Source organism: Callospermophilus lateralis, chromosome 6 (assembly GCF_048772815.1).
Source record: "Callospermophilus lateralis isolate mCalLat2 chromosome 6, mCalLat2.hap1, whole genome shotgun sequence".
NCBI lineage: Eukaryota > Metazoa > Chordata > Mammalia > Rodentia > Sciuridae > Callospermophilus > Callospermophilus lateralis.
The window spans coordinates 30360706-30387027 of NC_135310.1; the positions used below are offsets into that span (position 1 = coordinate 30360706).

Below are 26322 nucleotides of genomic sequence, written 5' to 3' on the forward strand. Positions count from 1 at the left end.
GGGTCTGTTATCTCCTGATCTCTGAAATATCATGGGAGATTTCATGCCTGCCTTTTGGGGTTTTGCTCTTTATTCTCACATATCCCTTAGATCCAAATTTTGGTAAATTCCCTAAAAGGGAGAACTTTTATAGGTATTTTCCAGCCTCCTTTACCTAATGGACTTTACTCTTGAATACTGTTAGACATGGGGAGATTTCACCTTGCCATCCCAGCCTTACTCCACCACCAGCCTCTTATTCAACATGTGTCTCCTGGAGAGAACCGGAACCACAGGGCAGAGGCTCCTCCAGTTAAAAACCCCTGCATTTGTCGAGAAACCCACTAGTCCCTCATTTTCCTGATAGGCAGAGTTACTCTGCCTCTGCCAGGGCTGAGTCCAATCTTTAGTCAGAACCAGCTAATGCAGCATGGCCAGCAGCAAGGCCTCTCATCTTGGAAGGGCACGTCCCTCTCTGGAGTTTTATTTCAATGATTTTGTTGTTGTTGTTCCCATAGATCTTCAAAGTCTATAAAAATATGTTTTTGGTATGTATCCCCCTACCCAGTTGTTCTGGCAGGACTGATGGCTTCCGTGCAGAAGCCAATACTTTCTCATACCAGGAACAACAAGTTTTCCTCTCCACGTTCACTGTTCTTCTACAGTACAGAAGTCTACTTAGTTTTCCAACATTTAGAATATACTCTACTCCATATTACCCTGTATATTTTTATTGGAAATTTAGACTTATTTTTTTGTCTTGTAACAGATATCCCTGTAATTAAATTTATGATTATGTAGTTAGTGCTTTTTCTTGGTACAAGTTGGCAAATAGATGTATAATTTCTGTGCCAACAGATATACATAATTGTTTTTTTTTAAACTTCAGGGTTTTTTTTTTCCTTCCATTGGGTCTTTTTAATTATACGTAGCATTAGGATTCATGCTGACATAATTATAAAAGCATGGAGTATAGTTTGCTCTAATTCAATCCCCAGTGCTTCCTGTTTTCCTCACCTCCTCCCTCTCACTGTTCCCTTCCTTCTACTCTGCTGATCTTTCTGCCATTTACTTTTAGTTATTTTTTTTTAATAGTGTCTTGTGAATATACATGATAGTGAGATTCATTCTGGTATATTCATATATGTGCACAGGGAAGGAAGGTCACATTCATTCTGCTGTTCTTCCTTATCCTGTTTCTTCTTCCTACCCCTCAGATCCCTTCATCTACTCCACTGATCTTTCTTCTATTTTGATGGAACATCCCCAACACATATCTTTTCCCTTTCTACATTCTTCTTTGTCTCCCTCATGCCCCCACCCTTATTTTGGACTTATTTCTGCAAACCAGAAAAAAAATTTGACTTTTAGTTGAGTCTGGCTTATTTCGTTTGGCCTGATGGTCTCCATTTACCAGCAAATGCCATGAAGTCATTCTTCTTCTTCTTTTTTTAAAAAATTTATTTTTTAGTTGTAGATGACACAATACATTTATTTTATTTTTATGTGGTGCTGAGGATCGAATCCAGGGCCCCATATGTGCTGGGCAAGCACTCTACCGCTGAGTCACAACTCCAGCCCCTTATGGCTGAGTTCTTCTTTATGGCTCCATTGTGCATATTGACCACATTTTCTTTATCAAGCAAGGGAAAAAAAATCACCTCCAGCATCCCAAAACATTTCAACCATTGACTCTTTTGATCCCACAGTGGAAGAGATGTCAGAGAAATAATTTGCAAAGTTCATAGTTAAAATTCTAGGTTTTGATACTGGCAAATATCTGTTAAGAAATACTGTTACTTTCACAGTTTGTAAGAACTCCCACTTTTCCTTTGTGACATATTAGTGATATATGATGAGATTTTACTTCTTCAGTAATAAGCCTATATGCTATTTTAATCTCTGGAAAATGCAGGAAATGTTAAGCTTTTTCGTCAGTATTCAGGTTGCTGTCATGAGGTGATGTAAGCCCTAGAAAAATAATAATGTTATTGGTATTCACATTTTTAATTAAATGAAAATATACATTGTTTATTGTAGCAGAAAAATAGACATAAGCTCAAATATTCCTTTTGGTTTGTTTAAACACATAGGAAATACTCAGTTAATATTTGTTTTTTTAAAATATATTTTTAATTTTTTACATGATGGTAGAGCATATTTTGAAATATCATACATACATAGAATAGGTATAACTTTTTCCAATTAGGGTCTGATTATTGTGATTGTACATGACATGGAGTTACATTAATCTTACATTCATGTATGAGGATAGGACAGATATGTGCAATTTATTTTACTGTCTTTCCTGTTCCAATCCCCCCTCCCTTCACTTCATTCCTCTTTGTCTAGTCCAATGAACTTATATCTTCCTCTCCCTTGTTGTGGGTTAGCATCTGCATATCACAGAGAACATTCTGTCTTTGTTGTTTTGGGACTGGCTTATTTCACTTAGCATGATATTCTCCAGTTCCATCCATTTACTAGCAAATGCCATAATTTCATTCTTCCTTATGGCTGAGCAATATTTCATTGTGTATACATACCACATTTTCTTTATCCATTCATCTGTTGAAGAGAACTTAGATTGGTTCAATAAATTGGATGTTGTGAATTGAGCTGCTTTAAACATTGAAGTGGCTGCATCACTGTAGTATGCTGATTTTAAATCCTTTGGATTTAAATCAAGGAATGGGATAACAGAGTCAAATGTTGGTTCCATTCCAAGTTTTCTCAGGAATTTCCATACTGCTTTCCAAAATGGTTACACCAATTTGCAGTCCAACCAGCAATGTATAAGTGTACCTTTTCCCCCACATTCTCTCCAATATTTATTGTTGCTTATATTCCTGGTAATTTCTGTTCTGACTGGCGTGAGATGGAATCTCAGTGTAGTTTTGATCTCCCATGCTCTTGGATAGGAAGAATTAATATTGTTAAAATGGTCATATTACCATTTTAAGTGCTATACAGATTTAATGCAATTCCTATTAAAATTTCAATAACTTTCTTCATAGAAATAGAAAAAGCAGTCAGTCACAAAATTCATTTGGAAAAACAAGAGGCCCAGAATAGCCAAAGCAATACGTAGCAAGAAAAATGATGCAGGAGGCATCACAATACTAGAACTTAAATTATATTCAGAGCAAGAGTAATAAAAATGGCATGGTATTGGCCCAAAAACAGACATGAAGACCAGTGCAACAGATTATAAGACACAGAGTCACACCCACATAAATACAGTTAACTCATCCTAGACAAAGGCATCATAAACATACATTGGAGAAAAGATAGCCTCTTCAACAAATGGTGCTGGGAGAACTGGAAATTCATATGTAGAAGAATGAAATTGAACCTCTATCTCTTCCCTTGCACAAAACTCAACTTAAAATGGATCAAGGGCTTAGACATTAGGCCAGAGACTCTGCACCTGCTAGAAGAAAATGTAGGCCCAACTCTCCACCATGTCAGCTTAGGAACCAACTTCTTCAATAAAACTCCTAAAGCACAAGAAGTAAAATCAGGAGTCAGTAAATGGGACGGTATCAAATTGAAAAGGTTCTTCATAGCAAGGAAACAATCAAGATGATGAACAGAGACCCTACAGAATGGGAGGAAATCTTTACCACCAGCACCTTAGACAGAGCATTAATCTCCAGGATATACAAAGAACTCAGAAAACTTAACACCAAAAAAACAAATACCCTAATCAATAAATGGGCTAAGGAACCAGGCACTTAACAGATGAAATCTCTAGCAATATCTGTATAAATGCAGATCAAAACTACACTGAGATTCCATCTCAGTTAATATTTGTTGATGTGCATAGTTTGCTTTTTGAATCTTCCTTTCTATATCTTTAAGAGTAATATTTTACATTCTTTGGTTTCAGGGAAAGCAAAAATTTGTTGAAAATATTGTGTATCTTCATATGAAGTAGACAAAAAAATATAACTTCTGTCTTCTCCTAAATTCATTTTTGTTGGAACTCAACCTCTGAACAGAGACCAAGTTAAGACTTAAAAAAAATCAAAGATTTTTAAGTCATATCTCTCCTTGATATGACTTTGAATGTCAGCAGTCTGGCACATACTTTTTCCATTTTAAGATGGAAACAGTTATACTTCTAAAAAGATAAACATACTTTTTCATCACCTGTAGTGATGCAGTTGGAAATTTTTTTTTCATATTCCACAGGTACAAAACTAGCAGAGCCAGCTAGTTAAGATGAATATTTGTTTGACTTTGGTTTCCATTTAGAGATGTTTGTTCAACTTAACCCATTAAGCCCCAAGTTTTTAATTCTGTTAACATAATAAATATTCACATGTTATTTCAGAGTTACCATAAAAGGCATATTTGTTGCTCAATGGGACAATGGCATGAAAATTGAGACCCTTAAAAGAGGCCCTGCGTCCTCAATATTCAGAAAAATGTATTTCATCTTTTTGTTGATGTTTAACTTATTTTAAAATATGGGAAGTGTTAAGTATATAAAAAAATCCAATAATATTATACATACTATTATGCCTTCCATCATTTTTGCTATTTCTGCCTCTCATTTACACAGGGATGCTTTGAGTCGGGATAGCCTTTCTGTTGGAATTATAATGTATTTTTCTTAAATAATCTGTTTTTGGGTCTTCAAATGGTCACTTATTAGAAATTTAGTCTTTGTATTTTCCTCACTATGATTTTTCTTTAAATAAAGATTTCATTTTTCATGCGTTTGTATCAAATGGACTCTAGTAGTCACTAGGATATTTATTTTCATTTTCTTCTCCTGGGACCCAATTGAAATAATATTCAATATCATTGCCTATTTAATGATTTATGTGTGGAAGCCCTTGAACAGCTCCTAGGAAGTGTTACCTTGAAAATACAGTGCATATTCAAACACTGAAGTCCTTTCAGATGCTGAAGTGTTTTCAAAGGTTGATATTCTGTTTCATGCATATTCAGAAATGGGTTCTGATACTCTTTGAGCCAAAATTAGTATGCAGGGGCACAATCTCTGATTTTCTAGTAGACAATTGAGAGGATTGTTTTAAAAGCCTGGGGTCACTAGGTTGAGGATACATTAAGTGGGGAATGAAACTGGGATGGGGACAAGGATATGCAGTTACTTAAGCATTAAATCCTAATAGCACACTGGACTCTGGGGTGAAGGCCAGTGGAATATTTTTTGCCCAGGCACTGGAGTTATGCAAACAGAAGTCATTGCTCACCCAGGGCTTCATGATTGAGAAAGTAAACTTGTACATTTGATCTTTTTTTTTTCTTTTTTCTTTTAGGTTCAAAAAGGCATTTGAATCTGAGCCAACACTACAGTCAGGAATTAATTACGCGGTCCTTCTCCTAGCAGCTGGGCACCAGTTTGAATCTTCCTTTGAGCTTCGCAAAGTTGGTAATTACAGCTTGATATTTTACGTGGAAATCAAGAAACTAGGCCTAAACTTGGTACAAGGAAACAGAAACATGAGTAGATAAATTCTTTTGCTATCTCATCTGACTTCCTGGGGGAGAAAGGTTTATTATATCACCTTGCTTCAAATTTCATAGTATGATATGAATTCTGATGAATCTGATATTAGAATATAATTCAGGTTTTAGTTAATTTTACTTGTTTCTAAAAGCCCCTGTTTAATATTTGTTGTTCTAGTTTAAACTAATATTGATGATATTAGTTGGGGGCCCTGCATTCAGCCACCAATTCCCAAATAAGGTAAATGTTTTGTGGAACATCAGTTTCCTATTTAAGATTGTGTTTTCCCAGAGCTTTTTAAAATAAAAATGAAAATCATTTTTCTGTTTTTCCAACACACCCATCCCTGTGGCTTCCTGGATGTTGGTAGTGGAACCTCCAAAGTTCCTGGAACAGGTCAAGTAGATGGCAGTCTTGGCAATGACTGGTCTTAGAGTCCATCTCTGAATTGTCATCATGATAAAGTGTGCCTTTGTCTCTTATCTGTAGACAGTGTCCCATCTGCTGACCTGTTTTTGGAATCTGAAAAAGGGTGTTTTGCTGGGTGTGGTGGCACATGCCTGTAATTCCATCAGCTCCAGAGGCTGAGGCAGGAGATCACAAGTTCAAAGCCAGCCTCAGCATCTTAGCCAGGCCCCAGGCAACTCAGTGAGACCCTATCTTAAAAAAAAAAAAAAAAAAAAAAAACATAACAAAACAAAACAAAACAAAAAACCCACACCAGACTGGGGATGTAGCTCAGTGGTTAGGCACCCTGGGTTTAATTTCTAGTATCAAAAAACAAAAACAAAACAAAAAATTAGGTTGTCTTTGTAGATAAATTTTGAGTGATTTTTCTTCGTTTTGACTTTGACTTTTTTAAAAGATTTTTGGATGCTAGAATACCATCTGTGGTAATCAGATTTTGTTCTCTTGAGTGTCTGACTGCCCTCTTTCCATAATAATTCTTGGAGGAGTTATTATTACAGACATAGAAGTCTTTGGCTTTAGTTTTCAGAAGGGAAAAAAATTGATCTTAATAAAGCTATGCATTGTAGAAGAAAATTTTCCTTTAAAGTTTTAAACTGGGGAATGTTATAATTTTTTTTTAAAGAAAAATGAGTCCTGGGCTTTTAAATATTATTTAGGAAGCATTTATAAGATATTCTTATGTAATGTTCTAGGAAATTTTTGCAGGAAGAGAGTTTGAGTATAGTAGTAATAAATTTTTTTAAAGAGAGCGAGAGCGAGAGAGAGAGAGAGAGAGAGAATCTTTTTTTTTTTTTTTTTGTAAATATACACAACACAATGCCTTTATCTTTATGTGGTACTGAGAATCCAACCCAGGTCGCGCCTGTGCTAGGTGAGCGCCCTACGGCTGAGCCATAATCCCAGCCCAAGTAATAACTTTTTTAAGTCTCAGTCTAAAAGAATGAAAAAATAACTTATCACTACTAGACTGCAGTGGTATTAAAGGCAGAAAGCTCTATTTTAAATATTTTTTCATTGGTAAATGAAATCAGAGAAAATATTTACAACTTGTGCTTTTCAGAAATTAGAGTAAAATATTATATTTAAGATTTATTTTAGATCTCTAGCCAAAAACCCTTTTATGTTAATAATTTTTATTGCTCTGTTCTTAGAACTCAAAGTGAAGTTTGGTCAAAGAGTAAATTCTCATAGGATTTGACATTGGTTTTACATTTGTAGGTAAAGCAGTTAATACTTGCTTGAAAAATATACATTCTAAGTCTCATTTTGAAGTGGAGTAAAAATTAAGACAGTCAGCAATCCAAGGTTTGAGGAATTGTAACATAACATTGCAAAGTAAACATAACTTTTTAAAACTCATAGCACATGTTGAATAAGTATTTGAAAATATATGAAGTTGGATTTAAAATTTTTGAAATTTTACAGCATGCACAGATTTAAGATATGACTTTATGATGAATTTTTAGCTACTGTAAGAACTTAGCTTAATAAAAACTATGTTTTAGCCTTCTACAATACTGTGCTATACACCTAAATGGGGTATGCCATTCAATAATGAAAAAAGTAGTTCATTAACATAGTTCTTTTCAATTGTAAATTAATGCGAATTAAAATAGTTTGATTTTTATATATTAAGATTAAATGGATTTTCAAGGTGGTTGGTTAAATAAGTTAGTGGGACAATATTATAATGATATTAATAACATAATGAAAATAAAACTAATGACATATTTAGTGTATTTTAAAGATATATGGTTGCATTTTTTCATTAAAAACTCTAATCAAATTTTTCAGTAATTTATGGTCTTCTTCCATTCTTTCTGTTGGTCACAAATTCGTCTGAATTAGCTGGGTGGGGTGGTACACACTTGTAATCCTAGCAGCTCAGGAGTGTGAGGCAGAAGGGTCACAAGTTCAAGACCAGCCTCAGCAACTTAGATAGACCCTGCCTCAAAATAAAAAATAAGAAAGACCTAGGGATTATAGCTCAGTGATACAGCCCCCTGGGTTCAATCCCCAATACCAGCAAACCAATTAGTTCAAATTACTGAAAAATTAATCAGATTTTCCTTTATGAAATCCCTTCTTCAACAGCTTTTTGAAATTTTGTTGTATTTACAAAGGGAAAACTATTAAAAATTAAAATGTCATAAGATGAGCACTGAATCTGAAGCTTTCTGAACATATAACTTAAGTTTATACCTCTACTGGTTCATTTTCTGTTACTATAACAAAATACTTGAGGCTGGGTATTTTGTAAAGAAATGATGTCTGTTTAGCTCACAGTTTTGGAGGCTGAAAGTCCAAGATTGGGTGGTGCCAATGATTTCATTTTTGTTGTAAGACCCCTTGGTTATAATACATCATGGTGGATGTCATTAAGGTAGGAGTACCTGTAAGAGGGAGGGATCACAGGAAAGCAAGAGAGACAGGAAACCAGAGTGTGATTCCAGGATCAGGCTTATTCTTATTTAGCAACTCATTCTCATGAGATCTAATGAACATCCTACGAGGACTACCTTGATCTTTTCTGAGGACAGTGAGGATGGCATCTCCCATGACCTACAGGGATCCCTCCCCCTAGGCTCCACCTCTTCAAGTTTCCACCACCTCCCAGCATGCCTGCACTGCAGACTAAGCTGCCAGCTCATGCACCTTTGGAAGACGCCCTCAAACTGTGTCCAGACCATAGCAGACTCTTCATTCTAGTTGTGTTTGCTTAAGGTTGTGACTAACTGCCTCTGGGTCTATTTTACTTTTCCAGTTTTGGAAGAGTCATGGATGTTTAGACTATTGAAAACTAGGATTTGAAAGTGCAGAACCACATCTTGCATCTTTTTTTTTTTCTTTTTGGGCTTATAAGCCTTAAAATTAATATTTAAACTTTTAACTAAATAAAAGATGATTCTCCCTCGTCTTCTGTGGAATTTTTCAACTATGAGACATTTTATGGGAGAGGGTCAGAATTATAGGTTTGGGTCCCCAGCAGCAATATGATGTGGTAAAAGAACATGGTTTGGAATTGAGACAAACCATCATTTGAATCTCATTTTCATGAGCATTAAAAAATTATTTTGAATATAAAATTTATATTACCAAATATAAAATGAGTCTGTAAGATAACCCAGAAAAAAAATAATCAAAACAAAACCAAAAACTGTCACCAACCACAAAGTGGAGGGGAGCCACCTTCTCAGAAAACTGGCAATTGTAAGGGAAGAATTAACTACTTTCCCTTCTTTTTTAGGAATACTATAGTTTATGCACTCAATGCCACACATCTCTTCTTAAAGCATGCCAACAAATGTATTCTCAGGAGAATGCATTCTTCAAATAAACAAAAGAATTTGAAAGAGGGCTAAAGTTGATAAAGAAAGTGATGTTACAATAATTGATTCTGGCAAGGATGGTCAATTAGAACTAGAACCCTTAAGTGAGAGTGTTTATTTAAAAAGAAATATTTACTGATACCAAAGATAACTCAGAGATTGCTTATTAGTCACAAAGGAACAAATGTGTCCGTACAATGGAGGGATCAAGTTTGATAGTGACCCAAACCCATAGCACTATTTGAAATGATTATTATTACTTGTGGGGCAGCCAGACATGTGCCTGCTGATATGATAAGCTACACAAAATCTCTTGTGAAATATTCCCTCTCCCTGTCCCCTTCTCCCTCTCTTTTGGTACCAGGGATTGAACCTTATGGACACTTAACCACTGAGCCACATCCCCAGCCCTTTTTAAAAATTTTTATTTAGAAAAGGGTCTTCTTAAGTTGCTTAGGGCCTTACTAAATTGCTGAGGCTGGCTTTGAACTTGCAATCCTCCCACCTCAGCCTCCTGAGTCAGTGGGGTTGTGAAATATTCTCAACAAAAATCTTTAATGGCTAAAAAAAAAAAAAAAGTTTAACGGGAATCTTAAGATCTAAAATCCACTTAGTAGAAATTGCAAGATCCAAAGAAGTTACACACACCATGAAGTGCTACCAGACAGATCTAGAATATGAGAGTAATCGACCGGACAGTATCCCTGCTATTTTCAAAAAGTCAGTGTCATGAAAAAAATGGACTGATTAATTATCTAAAAAGATAGTTAGAGACACTAAAACCCAAATACAGTTAAATGATCTTTTATTGGATTGTGGTTTAGGGAAAAAAAAAAAAAACTGCAGGAGGCATTTGGGGAGCAATTAGGGAACTTGTCAGGATTAAGTAAAAGATACTATTAGGGAATTATTATTTTTATTAGAGGCAGTAATGGAATAAGATAGGAGCAATTGTTAGGTATCTTGTAATGTTTATAAATGAAATGTCAAGATGTCTTCGATTTAATTTGTAGTGTTCAGCAAAAATATTCAGGGAGGTAAAACAATAGCAAATGTGAACAATTAAAAATATTCATTATAATCTGTATATATATTTTGTTCTCTTTTTGATGTGCTAGATGGTGAACCCAAGGCCTTGAGCATGCTAAGCAAGTGCTCTACCACTGATATACACTCCCAGTTCTTCATTGTAGCATATTTTCTACTTTAATGTATGTTTAAACTTCTTTGTAATGGAAAGTTAAAATGAAAAGATTCTAATCCTTCTTTTTATGAGTTGTGTGACCTTAGATAAGTTGCAAAACCTCTCTGGGCTTAGTTTTCCTTGTTGCAAAAGGGAGATATGCTCTGGCTCCTTATGTTGTAGACGGGAAGAATTAACATCTTCGACTTGAAAAAAAATTAAAGATTATTGTGCTAGTGAACTTTTTGTTGCTGTGATCAAAATACCTGAGAAGAACAACTTAGAGGATGAAAGATTTTGTTTGGCTCCTGGTTTCAAAGGATTCAATCCATGGTCACCTGCCTCCAAGGCAGAAATACGGTGGAAGAGCATGGCAGAGGAAAGGTGCTCAGCTCATGGTATCTAGGGAGCAGCCAAAGAGAGACAGAGAAAGAGAAAGGGAGGGGTCGGGAGAAGATCCACTCTTCCATGGCATGCCACGGTGACCCTCTTCCTCCAACCAGGTCCCTCTCCCAGCCATCAGTGATTAATCCCCTGATGAGGGCAGACCCCTCATGGTCCATCACTTCTCAGAAACCCCACCTTTGAACCTTGCTGCATTGGGGACCACGCTTTCCACATGAGACGGGGGGTATTACAGACCCAAACCATAACAGTTATTTTGTCTTAAGTATGTTTTTCTAGGAGGTAAAATTATGACTCTCAGAAAATATAAAATAGACACATGTGAAAGATTTTATTTAGCCCAGTGTTTTAGTCAGCTTTGTGTCATTGTGACCAAAAGACCTGATGAGCAAGAAAAGACATTCTGGCTCACGATTTCAGAAGTTTAACCCATCGTCAGCCGATTCTGTAGGTCTAGACCCAGTGGAGGAGAGATGCTCCCGTCATGGCAGGGTCAGGAAGCTCCACTGTCTAGGGACAAAATATAGAAACCCCAAAGTTATACCCATGGTTACCTACTTCCTCCAGCCACACCCTGCCTGTCTACAGTTAGCATCCAGTTAACCCATCCAAGGGATTCATCCACTGTTTATGTTACAGCTCTCCTAATCTACTCGTCTCACCTCTGAACATGAGCCTCATATCTACACCATAACACCCAGTTTATGTGGAAACCAATAAGAGTAGATATCCAGTTCAAAGAGCTTTTAAGAAATTGAGGTATTCACAAATAACCAACAAATATATGAAAAACAAAAGTTCAACATCGTTAGCAATTAGGGAAATGTAAATCAAAACTACACTGAGATTTCATTTCGCACCAATCAGAATGGCAGTCATCAAGAATACAAATAATAATAAATGTTGGATAGGATTTGGAGAAAAAGGAACACTTTTACACTGTTGGTGGGATTGTAAATTAGTATCTCCTAATGGAAATCAGTATAGAGGTTCCTGAAAAGACTAGGCATGGAATCACCATATGTCCCAGCTATACCATTCCTTGGCATTTACCCTGAAGAATCAAAGTCCTTTTACTACAGCAATACATGTATACCCATGTTTATAGCAGCACAAATAACAGTAGCCAAACTATTGTTTGGGACCATCCTAGGTGTCCATCAATGGATGAATGGATAAAGATGATGTGCTATATATACACAAGAGAGTTTTATTCAGCCGTAAAGAAAAGTGAAATGTCATTTGCCAGAAAATGGGTGAAACTAGAGACCATTATGTTAATAAAAATAAGCCAAACTCAGAAGGTCAAGGGTCATATGTTTCTCTCATATGTAGAAGCTAAAGAGGAAAAAGTAAAAGAAAGGTGTGGAGGGGGCTGGGATATAGCTCAGTTGGTAGAGTACTTACCTCACATGCACAAGGCCCTGAGTTCAAATCCCCAGCACCGCAAAAAAAAAAAAAAAAAAAAAAAAAAGAAAGAAAAGAAAAGAGAAAGAAAAAAAAGGTATGGGTTGAGCTCATGAAAATCAAAGTGAGATCAGTATAGGAAAGGGATCAGAGGTGGGAGGGGCGGGGGAAAGTGGGGAAAGTACTGGGGAATTGGCCAAATTATTCTGTTATATTATGTATTGTATAGATGTATGAGTATATAACAACAGATTTCACTATTATGTAAAACTGTAATGCACCAATTAAAAAATTGGCCAAAAAGAAGCTGATGTATTAAAAAACAAATTAACAAAGAAATGTTAGGATAAGATTTCTGAGTTTTAATTTTTTTTTTAAAGCTGGTTTATGTCCAACAGGCCATAAATCTTAGGGAGTATCTATTTCACTAGCCAGAAATTATTTGCATCTGTACTGGACAGAAATCTACAAATTAACAAGTTCTTTAAGTCTGGGAAGTAGCACTTTGCCTCGACTGTACATGAGTGATCTGTGACCCTGTATGGAGATTGAATTGACATGCCCTACTTTTTTCCCCTAGTCCCAAATCTTAGGCAATAATTTTTATCTTTGATGTATTGTATACTAGTGGCATTGAACAAGTCTATAAGGACATATTCTTTTTCAGCAACAAATGCTTATAAAATGCATGTGCATATTTCTCAAGAAGCGATTTCTTTATATAAAGAACAAAGTTGGAGGACTCACATTACCTGATTTCAAGCCATAATAGAAAGTTATAGTAACAAGACAGTTATCTGTCAGTCTATAACTTTATAAGAGTATAATTAGTGTTTTTATATATAAATCATTAACTATTGTGGCAGTATTTGTTCTTGTAAGATATATAAACTATACATTTACTCTTCAAATGAGAGAGTTTCAGTATATAAAACCTAAGGAAACTTCTCTTTCAAATTACTTAAGAATCCATGGTGTAATAAGAGAAGGAAGGATGTTATCCAGCAATGTCTTTAGTATTATTACCTTTTAATTTATGCATACATGGATGTACATAAAGTGACCGTGGCAATTATCTTTGGATTTTCAAATTAAAGGATAATTTTCACGTTCTTCCAAGTAACTTTTCTGATTAGTCAGACATTTTCTTAAACCACCTTAATAATCAGAAATTTAGAACTACTTGTGTCTTACAAGAGGATGAAAGCTTAATTTTGCTTTGTAATGAGAGTTCGCTGTGCCCATCTGTGGTATGTTTGTAACATTCTGTTTCCTGCTAATCTCCTAGGGGTGAAGCTGAGTAGCCTTCTTGGCAAAAAGGGGAACTTGGAAAAACTCCAGAGCTACTGGGAAGTTGGATTCTTTCTGGGAGCCAGTGTCCTGGCGAATGACCACCTGAGGGTCATTCAAGCATCTGAAAAGCTTTTCAAACTGAAGACACCAGCATGGTAATAATAAATGCTTATGTATTTGTACAAGTATTTTTAACAAGCAGTTTTATATTGTTCTCAATATATTAAAGTGACAATTAGATTACTTTATTATTTTTAGAATAAAATACAGAATTTAGGGGGAAAGTTGATGTTCATAGAGAAAGTATGTTGAACGTAAGTTCTGATGACTTTGGATGGACGATGTCAAGTCACTTGACCTTTCCTATACATGGACCAATACACTGGCCAGGTCAGCCAGTGTCACCTACATGAACCATGCAGAGGCCACACATTTTATGCCTGTAAATCTGGTACATATTCAGGGCCCGGGAGACCACATGCCTATCTCAGTCTCTTTGGCCTCTATTCCAAACACACATGCCTTTGTTTTAGGATCTGATCTATTTTGGAATTCTCACTCTTGGTTTTTTTTTTTTTTTTTTTTTTTTTTTTTTTACTTAGACTTTGATGGGCACATTTGAGTGTTTCCTACATATGTGTGTTTTTCTAATTTCAAACTTTTGTTCTTGGAATTAAACCAAGTCTTATCATTAATTTGTGCATATATGGATGTACATAAAGTGACCGTGGCAATTATCTTTGGATTTTCAAATTAAAGGATGATTTTCACGTTCTATATGGCATTGAGATGATGAAAAAAAAAATTTCTCCTGCATTTAGGACCATTTTGAAAAAAGAATTCTAATTTTATTATGCATCATATATAATAAGACTTTAAAAGATTAACAACAGGGCTGGGGATGTGGCTCAAGTGGTCGTGCACTCGCCTAGCATGCATGAGGCCCTGGGTTCGATCCTCAGCACCACATGAAAATAAAATAAAGATATTGTGTCTACCTTAAACTAAAAAAAATAAATATAAAAAAAAAAGATTAACAACAATGTAGAGAGAGGCTCTTTCTAGAGCTGACCAGAGCTCAGGCATTGACTGAGCACATCAGAGGAGCCATTTGAAAAGATGACCACCCTGTCTCGAGGCCCTCATGGCTCCCTGCAGGACTTCCTCACCTCCAGGTCTCCTCCTTTGGCCTGTCTTCCCCCACATCACTCCCACACCCATCTCTCTAAAATGCAAGTCTGACCCTTCCGCTCCCTGTAAATCCTTCAGTGGTTCCTCACAGCCTGAGGGATAAGTCCATCTCTTGGCTAGGCAAACAGGGTTTTCCCTTAGCCGTCTGAACCTCAGCTCTTGTCACGCCCCAGGTTCTCACTGTTCTCTTCATAGCAAACATGCCAAAGTGCAGTTTTAAGTGTTTGTGTGTCTTAGGTGCCTCTTGCAGCCCTCTTATCTACCCTGGGACACTCATCAATCGCATCTGCTCATAAAGCAGACGCTGACCTGAACCCTGCCTCACACCCAAGGCCTTGCTTTCTTGTTCCTGTCGTTCTTTAGTTAAGCTTCTGCTGATATTGCTTGTGTGGTTCCCTTTAGCTGGATGGCTGTCCAGTTATGTCTCCACTAGTATTTATTCATGGCATTACGATACTTTTTTACATTTGCCTTCACTGAATAGAATGCAACCTGAACCAGTATCATGTCCACAATAAGCATTTAACAAATGATATGAAATACACAAACCAGTGAATGCATGTATTACATTCAGCCAAATTTGCTGTTTCTTTTCTGTGACTCTCCAGGTGGCAGAGAAGGAGACTGAAGCACAGGTACAAACAGCTGTAGCTTTAGGAGCCCTGATTTCTGATAACAGGAAAACAGATACCATTTTATGTAATAGTAATAACAGCAACAAAACAGTGCCTCAGGTTTCCATTAACTTAATTTTTATGGAATGTTATCTCCTATGTTTGTCATCCTCAAAGTGCCTACAATAGTCATTATCTCGTATAATTATCTTGTTCCTTATTTTTCCTAACCTTTTCTTTTGAGGCAATATCTATCTTAGATGAGAATATTTGTACAATATAGAAGCTCAATTGCTTTGAAGCACAATAATCTGTTATGAGTAGCCTGTTTTGGAAATGTTCCTCAAAGAAGCATATTTAAAATAAGTGCATTCACCTTGTCCTTGAATAGAATATACGTATTTAAAAATTTGTGTTTTAAGTAAATGTATGCCCCCAGTTCAATTTATTTAAGCCTTCTAAGCCTCAGTTTCCTCATCTCTGAAATGCAGATAAAAGCCCATGTTATTGAATTTTTTGAGATTTAAATGAGACAATATGTGAAAGTACATGATATGTAACAAAGAGTAATATTAGGTGAATCTGAATGCATAATTATTAATGTCAAATATGTTGTGGTTACAGAGTAAAACCAGGATACGTGGAAACAGGTGATTCTAAATTTGCAAGTGATATGCTTTATATATTTTAACTCTCAGGTACCTCAAGTCTATTGTAGAGACCATTTTGATATATAAACATTTTGTGAAGCTGACCATGGAACAGCCTGTAGCCAAGCAGGAACTTGTAGACTTCTGGATGGATTTCCTGGTTGAAGCCACAAAAACAGATGTTACTGTAGTTAGGTTTCCAGTGAGTACCCTTTATTTAAATCCAAGTTTTATTCTGTGTTGTTTCTTGATCATCTTGCATTCTGATTATAATAGTAATGGCATACTGATTTTCATGCCCTAAGACTGCTGTCACCTTGCTCACATATATATTTTCTGCAATCTGGTTTGCTTTACCTTACTTTTTAAAATAACTTCTCCAAATTAGAGAAATGAGATACATTTGTATGTTTACCATAGAATTTGGTTGGTCCCTTATGTTAAGTAGTAAAGTGTGCTTGCAAAACAGTGAAAAGATGGCCTCTTAGCTCAGCAAGGCAAGGCAGCTCCAGCCCAGTGGGTGGATGCTGTTATTAAATAGTCCAGTTTTGTTGACATTGTCTTCAGCTTTATCACCATTAGTATGGTGGAAATGATCAGGCTCAACTGTCTTGTTTAGATTATCATCTCTACCACTTTTTTTTTACCCAACTGGGTCAGAATTACAAATGAGTCAGAGAAACCCCAGGTGGGATCCCCAGTCACTGTTTATAATGCTTTGACCATGGGAAGTGATGACTTCTTTTGGATCTACAACTCATTTTGGCTGGTCTCTAGCTGACTTTATATATAAATGTGTGTTGTACATTTATATATGTATGTATAAATATATGTTTTATGCACATATGCACACAAACACACACATAACATTTTTAGACGTATTTGTCATCTTTTCAGCTGGTGCCATTCCTATCTATCCTGATAGCTTGCAGAATACCATCCAGAGCAATTTGGATTTGGCATGCATTTTGGGAATTATGGCAACTCACTATGTGTATCAATTTCTTCCCATGACAAAGTGATGGCATAAATCTTTCAGGTTTGAGCTCTCTAATCTCAATCTTTCATACTCACAGGTGGTGACAGTTCTCAATTCTTCCTGTAAAAACCTTGGTTTTGTTGATAGGATCATCTGCTTCATTTAATTAAATCCATTGCTGGTATTAACATTCTTTACTCTGTCTTCCACAGAAAGCCTTGAGCTCAGCAGGCTCCTTCATTGAAAAGGCTTTTAAACTAAAACACTTCAGCTCATTTTCTAGTCTAGATAATGTGCAACCGAGGAAAATCCTTATCTTAGGGTGAGCTGGCAGCTTGCCTTTCACTGGTGCTTTGAGTGGCAATAAAAATGGTGGTGAAAGAAGACAGCACACACAACTCAGCCTTTAATTGACTGTGGACTTGATCAGCTAGAAAACTGGCCATGAAAGGAACCCATTCATATTAGCTATTGCCAACTAACTTAAATTAGTTCACTGTGAATTAGTCTGTTGTAATGTAAATAAGTGAATGTAAAAAAACAGTAAAACACAGAAAATATTAAGTGAGAAGTTAGGAAATTATAAGTATGAATATATTAGGTAAGAAAAGACCAGTTAAGTCCCAAAGGAAAATATGCACCAATTCAATTTTATTAAAAAATGGCACCCATGCCTCGAATCCCAGCGGCTTGGGAAACTGAGACAGGAGGATTGCAGGTTCAAAACCAGCCTCAGCAACAGTGAGGCACTAAGCAACTCTGAGACCTTGTCTCTAAATAAAATAAAAAATAGGGCTGGGGATTTGGCTCAGTGGTTGAGTACCCCCTAGTTCAATTCTTGGCACCCCCTTCCCCCCGCCCCCAAATTAGAGGGGCTGGGGATGTAGCTCTGTGGTAGAGCATTTGCCTAACCTGAATGAGGTTCTAGGTTCAATCCCCAACAATGCCAAAAAATTAAAAGTTAAAAAAAGGAAAATTTTGTTCAGCAAAAAAACTCATGAACAAATCAAATAGAAAACTATTCAATAGGGAGAAAATATTTAATACAAATTCTGTAAAATAGTTTGCCTAAGTAAAACAACAACTGCAAATGGTAAGAAGGAAAGAAGAAAAATGGGCAAATTATATGAAAATAATAATTTACCATAGAGGATAGCCAAGAAAGTAAAAATGAGATAATTTTTTGCCTATTGAACTCATATAATTAAAAATTGGAAAGGTGTGGGGCATGAGCATTTTTAGAGATGGCTGGTGGGCAGAAAGAATTAAGTGCTTTTGGAAATTTTGTGTGAGGGGGATAATAGCATCATATAAAGGACAATGGGGACTTCAACTTTTTCTGTAGAATTTTATTTCTTTAAGAAAAGTTTTGAAGCAAATATGGCAGTACATTAACATTTTGTTACCTGTGGGTGGGCGGTACAAAGGTATTTGTCATTTTATCTTGTATTCACTTATGAAATATCATTTGGTTTTTTCCAGCAATCCATTTCCTTCTTGGAACTTAGTGGTTTATTTGGGGGCTATATTTTAGTGAAAAGACTCTAAAATGCAGTGTTTTCTACTAATTTCCATGACATTTGAGATCATAACTTATGTTTTCAAAATTGCTTTCCTATAATTGGTTGTTATACAGAGTGCAAAACTGTCTTCTAGCTCTTGTGAAGTTGAGCTTTCTTTTTTTCGTTTTTTATAAATTAAGTAGAATTTATTTCTGAGGTCTTCAAAGATTATTACAGACACCAAACACCAAGTATCCTTCTAAAAGCATCCCAAATTAAATCAAAGGCACATCATCAAAGTAAAACATTTGTGACATGAAGAATTCTTTCAGGGCATAATATTTTCATATGACTTTGTTTTTAACCATTTGTAATGTTCTCTATGTAGGTCATATTTTAAGCGTTTTTTAAAAATATGGAATAATGTAGTATCTTTTTAAAAGTGACATCATAACTATAAAGCAAAGGAACTTAAAAAGAGATCAAATTTGCTTCATACATTAGATGAGGCGACCTCATATGCATCATAACAGGAATATTTCCAAACAAGTTGCTGAGTTTTCTTATAGTTCATGTTTTGTGAATTCTAGAAAATGTAAGTCTCCCCAGAAGTTCCTGAGTCAATAGAAATTGCAGGAGGATTAATCACTGCAAAGGTATTTTTAAAAAAATAATGAAAGCATGGAGGGTTTTTTTTTAACTCAATATAGTTGATAATATAGTAGAAAAATAGGACCAATATTTGGGTAGTCATTTGTGACTACATCTGGAATTTGCCATCTGTGCTCACTGCATAGAGAAAGGAGCCTCTACCATGTTTCTGTATTGACCGTGTGTTTTGTGAGTAGCATCCTGCTCTGTGGTTCACACCTCTCAAGGCTGCATAGTCTTGAGACTTGAATGGGAGGATAACTTTATTCTTCTTTTGAAATGGATCTGATTAAAACCTAGGTTGTCCTATATGAGAAAACATTTACTGTGTCTATTTCTTATTTATCTCATTATCATAATCCGTTCTCATTCCTCCAGGAAGTTAACTGAGACCCTGTGCATAAGAAAATGACAGTTTATTTGATTTGAATGGCCCTCCCTTTGTTATTATTTGGATTCCGTTTCATCTAATCCTTTTTCTTAGCCATCTTTTTCTTTCCTTCTCACATTGAAAAGTTTGGAGGCCCTGAACCTAATGTCAGGAGAGAGGAAGAGGAGGGGAGTGGTCTTTGTGAGACTGCAGGAATTCTGACATATAACCCTACTTAATGCTTTTCTCTGTAGTTTATAAGCCGTGCCCTCTTCTTTCCAGCTGCAGAGATGCACGTGAAGTTAGCAGTTAATTATAATGTTGACCCATATAGGAGACAACAAACCGAAAACAAGAGTATTATGTATGCTGTAAGCAAGTTGTATCTAGCTCTATGGCTTTGTCATGTGGCCTCTTTTTCCTTATCTTTCCTCAGCCTTTATGTGACCTCTGTAATATATGCTACACATTCCTTATACTTTGTCATTTCAAGGGCAGATCAAGGGCTCAACGAACGCTAGACAGTGATAAATGTATCTATGCTTTTATTCCCTGTCCCAAGTTAGGAACACATAGTTCAGAGTTTATCTATTAGGAATATTTGAGGTGACAATAAAGACGTAATTTATCCAGAAAGGAGTCAATCTGGGACTGTGCTTTTCTGTGGCTAAATAGTGTGCTCACAAAATTAGGAAATAAGATCTATTCTGATTTGTCAGGAAGGAGACTTGTATCATGTTTTGGGAAATCCATTTCTTAATTCTCTACTATTTGTTGTAATTTAATAAACACTTGGATACTCAGATGTGAAAACACCATTTCTGCAGTGTTTAGATTGAAAATTGATTTTCAGTATTAATCAATGGCTCCCTTAACTCACTTGACCAGAATTAGGGCCTTGACTCACCTAGTGAGTGAGTGTGTTCCTGAGTCAGTTTGTCCTGCCGTGGGCGCTCAGTGTGGGTTTATTTGTGGTATGGCCTGTCTTGTTTTCACAGCGACAGCCTGACCAAGAATTTGAGCTCTGAAATTTTTTTATATTGAAAGAGTAAAGAAAATTTTGGGTTTTTTTTCTAGGGCCCTTTCTCTACTTCTCTGTACATTAACTTACCTAAATGTATGGGAGTGATAAATTTAGAGTAAAATGAGTACATTGCGTTCACGCTATGTGTCCGAGGACCAGTTTTCTGACCCAGATTTTGTGCTTTCTTGCCCAGGCTGCATTTTATGTTTTAATGTATCTTGAGTCTGTAATTTTTTGTGATGAAGCCCTAGATAAGCTTTCTCTTTCACTTTTATTGGGTAAACTTGCTTGATTCAAGAGTAGTTCTAAAAGTAATTTTCTTGTGTTTTAAGCAGTGGAATACAAAGAGCTAATCACAGTTTTTCTCTAGTGAAGTACTGGCTTTTCTTTTTTTAAAAAAAAATACTCTTACTGAAGTCTGTATTAAAAATGTAGGTCTTTAAAGCTTCTGTGTGAATAAGTAAGAATTATTATAGTAGCTCTGAAGCCAGGGCATATATGGTATTTTAATGTTCTTTTCTGGTGTAAGAAATTAGTAATAATGTAATAACTTCATGCAGACCTTTGATACAGATTCTCAACTTATCACATACCCTTTGTAAATCTCCAAAACAGGAGCAAATTTTGTCTTTTTCTCTCATAAGGCTAAATATATCATTATTGGAGATGCCAGTTTTATCTTGAAGTCAGTGCAAACACATTTTTATTACTTTAGGCAGTTATGTCTGTTTTGGGGGTTTATATATAAAACTTTCAACAATAACCAAAATTATTCCTGGATCCTTTTACGTGGACATGAAAACCATACTACTACCTCTTTATGATAAAACGTGACAGCAGAAAACCTAAAATAAGTATGGGACATTCTATGTATGGAATTTTTCTGTGCACAGAATTGCTTTACCATGTTTCTGCCTTTCTTTGACACATTTGTATTTATAGAACTAGCTTATGTATTGCACGACCAAGTATAAGCTTTTAAATATATATCATTAGTAGTTTGGACTAATGTTTAGATTTTAAAATTTTATTTCCAAGTTCATTAGCAGTAAGAGGTGATATATTGTTGACCTTATGATAATTGTATAATATCATTCAATGCTGAGAGGAGTCATAGGACTCATCAGAAGTTAAATGGGTTTCTCCAGCCGGGATCCACAGCCTCAGCCTATCATCTCCCACGCTGGTGCTGGATGGTTGTAGCAGCTCCCAGAGGTTTAAATCTTCAGTCACTGATGTGAGTTTCTTTCCTTTATCTTCCCGAGGTATTAATATTAGAACCAACCAAAATCTATCAGCCTTCGTACTTATCTATCAACAATGAAGTGGAGCAAAAGACAATATCTATTTGGCACGTACTTCCTGATGACAAGGTAAATTATGCAATTATTAAGATAAGAGCATTAGTCATGAAAGACTTTACTTCCTTCTAGTATTTACCTATTCCAGCAAATGTCTGTGTTAATTAAGAAGAAACAGCTTGTCTCTATTTGTCTTGCCATAAATATATTCTGTATAATATAGTTTGTTACATTTGGGTTATGAATTTTGCTCAGCTAATAAAAAATAATTGAACTATTTGGATTTTTATTGTAGATGGCATAACCATTTGGAGTGTACTCAAAACTGGACTGTTTCTCTGGTTTTTAAATTCATGCTGTAAATTATGTATCAAAGAACTAATACTTAAAATATATGTTGTAAATGGTGCATCTCTTAATTCTTGGAAACCTTTCAGAATCATGCCACTTTTGTTCTTACATTGGTACATTAGAGTTGTCATTACATCTAGCTGTTTGGTTATCTAAGTAACTGCCAAGTCTCCGGTTAGCCACTGCCTCAGTGTGTGTGCACAGAATGAAATGGACTGTGTTCACTTGTTATCAAAAGGACCTTAAGCACTCTCATTTCTGCTCTTAGTAATAATATGGACAACCCTTTCTGCTACTTGATTTCATCAATTATGATGCATGTACAAATCATCCTACTATTTTTTTTTAATAGAATCTTTTCAGGACCTAACCAGTACACAAGATAAAACACAGATATGAGAGAAGTCTTGGGGAAAAGTAGTTCATTTTTAATAGTACTCTTTGGTAATTTGCTTTCCAAAATACCTTATAATTTTCTTGAAACAACATTCTTGCACATAGTCACTCAGCAGGTGTTTATTGAGCACTTATACTGTGCCAGGTACTACCAGGCACTACATTAAATGATAGGGAATCATTTGTGTACAAAATAAGTAAAATTCCTGCCCTCATGATACTTTCTGTCTACTCAAGGCAGCAGTGATCCAATCAGTAAAGCAAAGAGGTGTGATTAATGGTGATAAGGTAAAAATAAAGCAGGATGTGGAAGCAGGAGGTCTGTTTGGGAGTATGAAGTTACAGTTTTTTTTTTTTTAAATATGGTTTTTGAATCATTAGACCTGGATTTAGATTCTGTCACTGCCCTTGGGCACCATGGCTTCCCCAAGCTTCAGTGTCCTCATCTGTAGAATGGGATGATGATGATGATAATCATCATCATCATCATCATCACCTCAAAAAATTTTTGTGAAGATCAAACAAAATCATGTAGGTAAGAGTGCATCTCATTATAAAAAATACCTGATATATTTGAACAGTAGTAACAATCACAGTGATAAAGTAACTGCTTTGTACGTGTTAGGACTAAACCCTCTTTTTTGAAACCTACAAGTTACACCATGGGAGTAATATTTGAGAGGTTGCTCTTGCTCCATTCAGGCACAAACCCAGCAGTGCATAAACCCTGGCCATCGTGAATAAGGTCTACTGTATTGGAATTTTTTATACTTAAGAGTGAAACTTGGGTACATAACCTTTTTTCTGAAGATCTCTGTGTGATTCTGATTTGCAGCCATGGTTGAGATCAACTTTAATAGGGGATGCAGGCATATTAAATTACTCAATTGTAATTCTGACTAAGCTGGCTCCAAGGGACGGTGTTTTTCAAAGTGTGGTTCCCTGAAACGTCAGCATTTGAGTCATCTATAGAGCTGATTGATGATGCAAATTCCTGGTCTTCATGTCACAACCTACTGAAGAAAGTCTTAGACTCACATGTAGAAGCCACCACCTCAGGACAATGAACAGGAAAGTCAACACAGCTTATCTATAATCTATCAAGAAGAATGTTGTATGCTCTGAGTTGTCCATCTCAACTGGGGCAAACCCTTCCCAGATGTCAGTGAGGGCCAGGCTTGTGACCTCTATCGGAGCAGCAAGAAGTCACCTGTCACAGTGCTATAGTTTTTAGAAAAAGTGATGTTTTGTGTTTAAAATGAACAGATACTGAACAGCACCCAGAAAGCATTTTTATTTGTATTTTAAGTTGTCATGTTTGGATAAAGTTGGTCATGTTAAGTTTTGTAATAATATGACCGTGGAGAATACCATCCATTTTCAACACCAAACATGTGTAGTAGCATTGAGAAATACACTGTGGCATATTTCAGCACCGGGGTCTTTTTCAGATCCAGTATGTAGAAGATTGTTCTCTCTAGCACTTCCACAAGACTATTCTGCACCAGTTCTACCAAAATTTTAGAGACACTCCATTAATAGATTGAGGTAACTAAGGATCTTCACCAATAAGCCCCATATCACAGATTTCAATATTGCCACTAAAAGCGGTGTTGGAAATTTCAGTTTCAGCATTAAGAGTGCCAGTGACATAGATACTAACACTTGAAGCCAGGCACAGAGGTGCATGCCTATAATCCTAGTGACATGAGAGACGGAGTCAGAAGGATTGCAGGTTTGAGTCCAGCCTCAGCAAGTTAATGAGGCTCTAAGCAACTTAGTGAGAGAACCTGTGTCAAAATAAAAATTTAAAGGAGCTCTGGCTGTAGCTCAGTGGTAAAGCACCCCTGGCTTCAATCCCCCATATCAGAAACAAGCCAACAACAACAATGAATTGCAAAAAAAAAAAAAAAAAAAAATCACTCACAGTACTTACTCATAGCAGACAACTTCATTGATAACAGACTTTTAGCTAAGAGATGGCTTCCCACTACAATACACATTTTCTTGGTGAAGAAAAAGAAGCAATTGGCCCAACAACTCTACTGGTTATGTTTCTAATATATGAGGTAAAGAGACTCCACCCGAAGCATCGTGTTACGCCCGAGGAAGCGTTGTTGAGATCCTGGTAACATTAGGGCCTCGTATCTGCAAGCATTTTTTGAGTTCTGTGGACCTTGTAACCCTTCTGGTTTCTGGGAAAGGTGGTATGCTCTTGGCCTAGGAAGTTCAGTGAGGAGGAAGAAGAGTGAGGCATGGCCTCCTGAGACAAGGCTTCATAAAGGAACCTGGACTTGACCGTGGACTGGTGAAAAGGTAAAGGGGTGAGGGAAGACAATCCAGTTTAGAAGAAGGGAGAATTCCAACAAAGGCACCCTGCTGAAAGCGAGCATGGGATCTTCCGGGATGGAAGGAGCCCACCTGGCCACAAGAGGAAGGTGTCAAGGGTGCTGGAGAATCAAGTGGGTAGGCAGGACGATGGAAAACAATGCAGTGTTATGTGAGCTATGAATGTAGACACGTGCAGGTAGAAAACCGCACCATGAAGCTTCTGAGAGCTGGCATGAAGTTAGAATGGGGTGGGAGTTAAGAACACAGGTGTGAAGCCTGGTACCATCCCTTGCTTGCTCTAGGACCTGGGCAGTCCATTTAAACTCCTCATGGTGTACTTCTTGTATATTAAAAGGAGAATAACAGTACCTCATTGGATTGCTGTGAAGATGAGGTGAGATCATTATTGCAAATCATGAGCACAGGGCTAAATGGCATGGAACAAATGCTCAGTAATGGTTGCTCTTATAGCTGGAAGATTTATTGGAACTTCACAATAGAGTTCAGAAATCTTGGCCTCTAGAGGATCACAGGAAGACTGTTAGAGGAATTAGCTAGAAACAAGGCAGGTAGAACACTTGGACTGGAATGATGTGATTGTGGCCACAGAGGGATAGACAGGTCATTTGGAAAGAAAAGCATATGACTTAATCACTCATTGAAGAAGAGGAATTAAAGAGGAAAAAGTGTGACGTTAACTCAGATTTCAATCTCACTGATAAAACTGGCAGGGGGTTTAGAAAAAAAACCTGAGTGGTAGAGGAATCATTGTGAATTTCATGTTGGACTTGTTTAATTGGAACCAATGGCATGACTCTAGGTAGAATCATCCAGAGACGAAATCAAGAATAATTAATGTATCTATATATGCATGTTATTCATATAGCTTTCAAGTATGATGTTTTATTTACATTGTTTTAAAATATGTGTAGACATGTTCTGACATGTTCAGGTTTAGTAATCACCAGTTGAAAACTACAAAAACTAAGGCTAGTTATGAGGCCTGACACTATGGATGAGAATAACTGGGAGAGATTGTCAAAAATCTTGCTTGATTGGTTATTCAAGAGCAAGGTTATCCAAGGACACTTGGAAATGGAATGGGGCTAAAGGAATTGGTGATTAGCAAGGCCCAGAGAATGAGTGGACAGCCAGAAAAATTTGGAAGACAGGGGGAAAAAAAGCTAGAAATTAAGCCAGAGATTTTTGGAAAGTGAATACTATTTCCAGCTAGTTTGTCCTTCCTGGAGGTTCTCAGTTCATTAAAGTGAGCCTTATGTTGATTCTCTTATGCTTTGCAAAAGTTATAGAGAAGAATTTTTAAGGTGTTAATAAATAAATGGATTAGGATAAAAACCAGTATATTAAGAAGGGTTATAGATTTAGGCTATGAATTGTCCAGTTTCCATT

The 26322-nt window shown here is 36.3% G+C and overlaps 1 protein-coding gene across 3 annotated transcripts in view; it reads left to right on the forward strand.

Moving 5' to 3' along the window:
* Map3k5 (mitogen-activated protein kinase kinase kinase 5) overlaps nt 1-26322 on the forward strand; it is a 201750-nt gene that overhangs the window by 99122 nt on the left and 76306 nt on the right. For all 3 annotated transcript variants that reach the window (XM_076858216.2, XM_076858214.2, XM_076858215.2), the window contains 4 exons: nt 5274-5386; nt 13548-13707; nt 16056-16209; nt 21799-21906. In XM_076858216.2, the coding sequence (XP_076714331.1) occupies nt 5274-5386; nt 13548-13707; nt 16056-16209; nt 21799-21906 (535 nt within the window). The remainder of the gene's footprint in view (nt 1-5273; nt 5387-13547; nt 13708-16055; nt 16210-21798; nt 21907-26322) is intronic.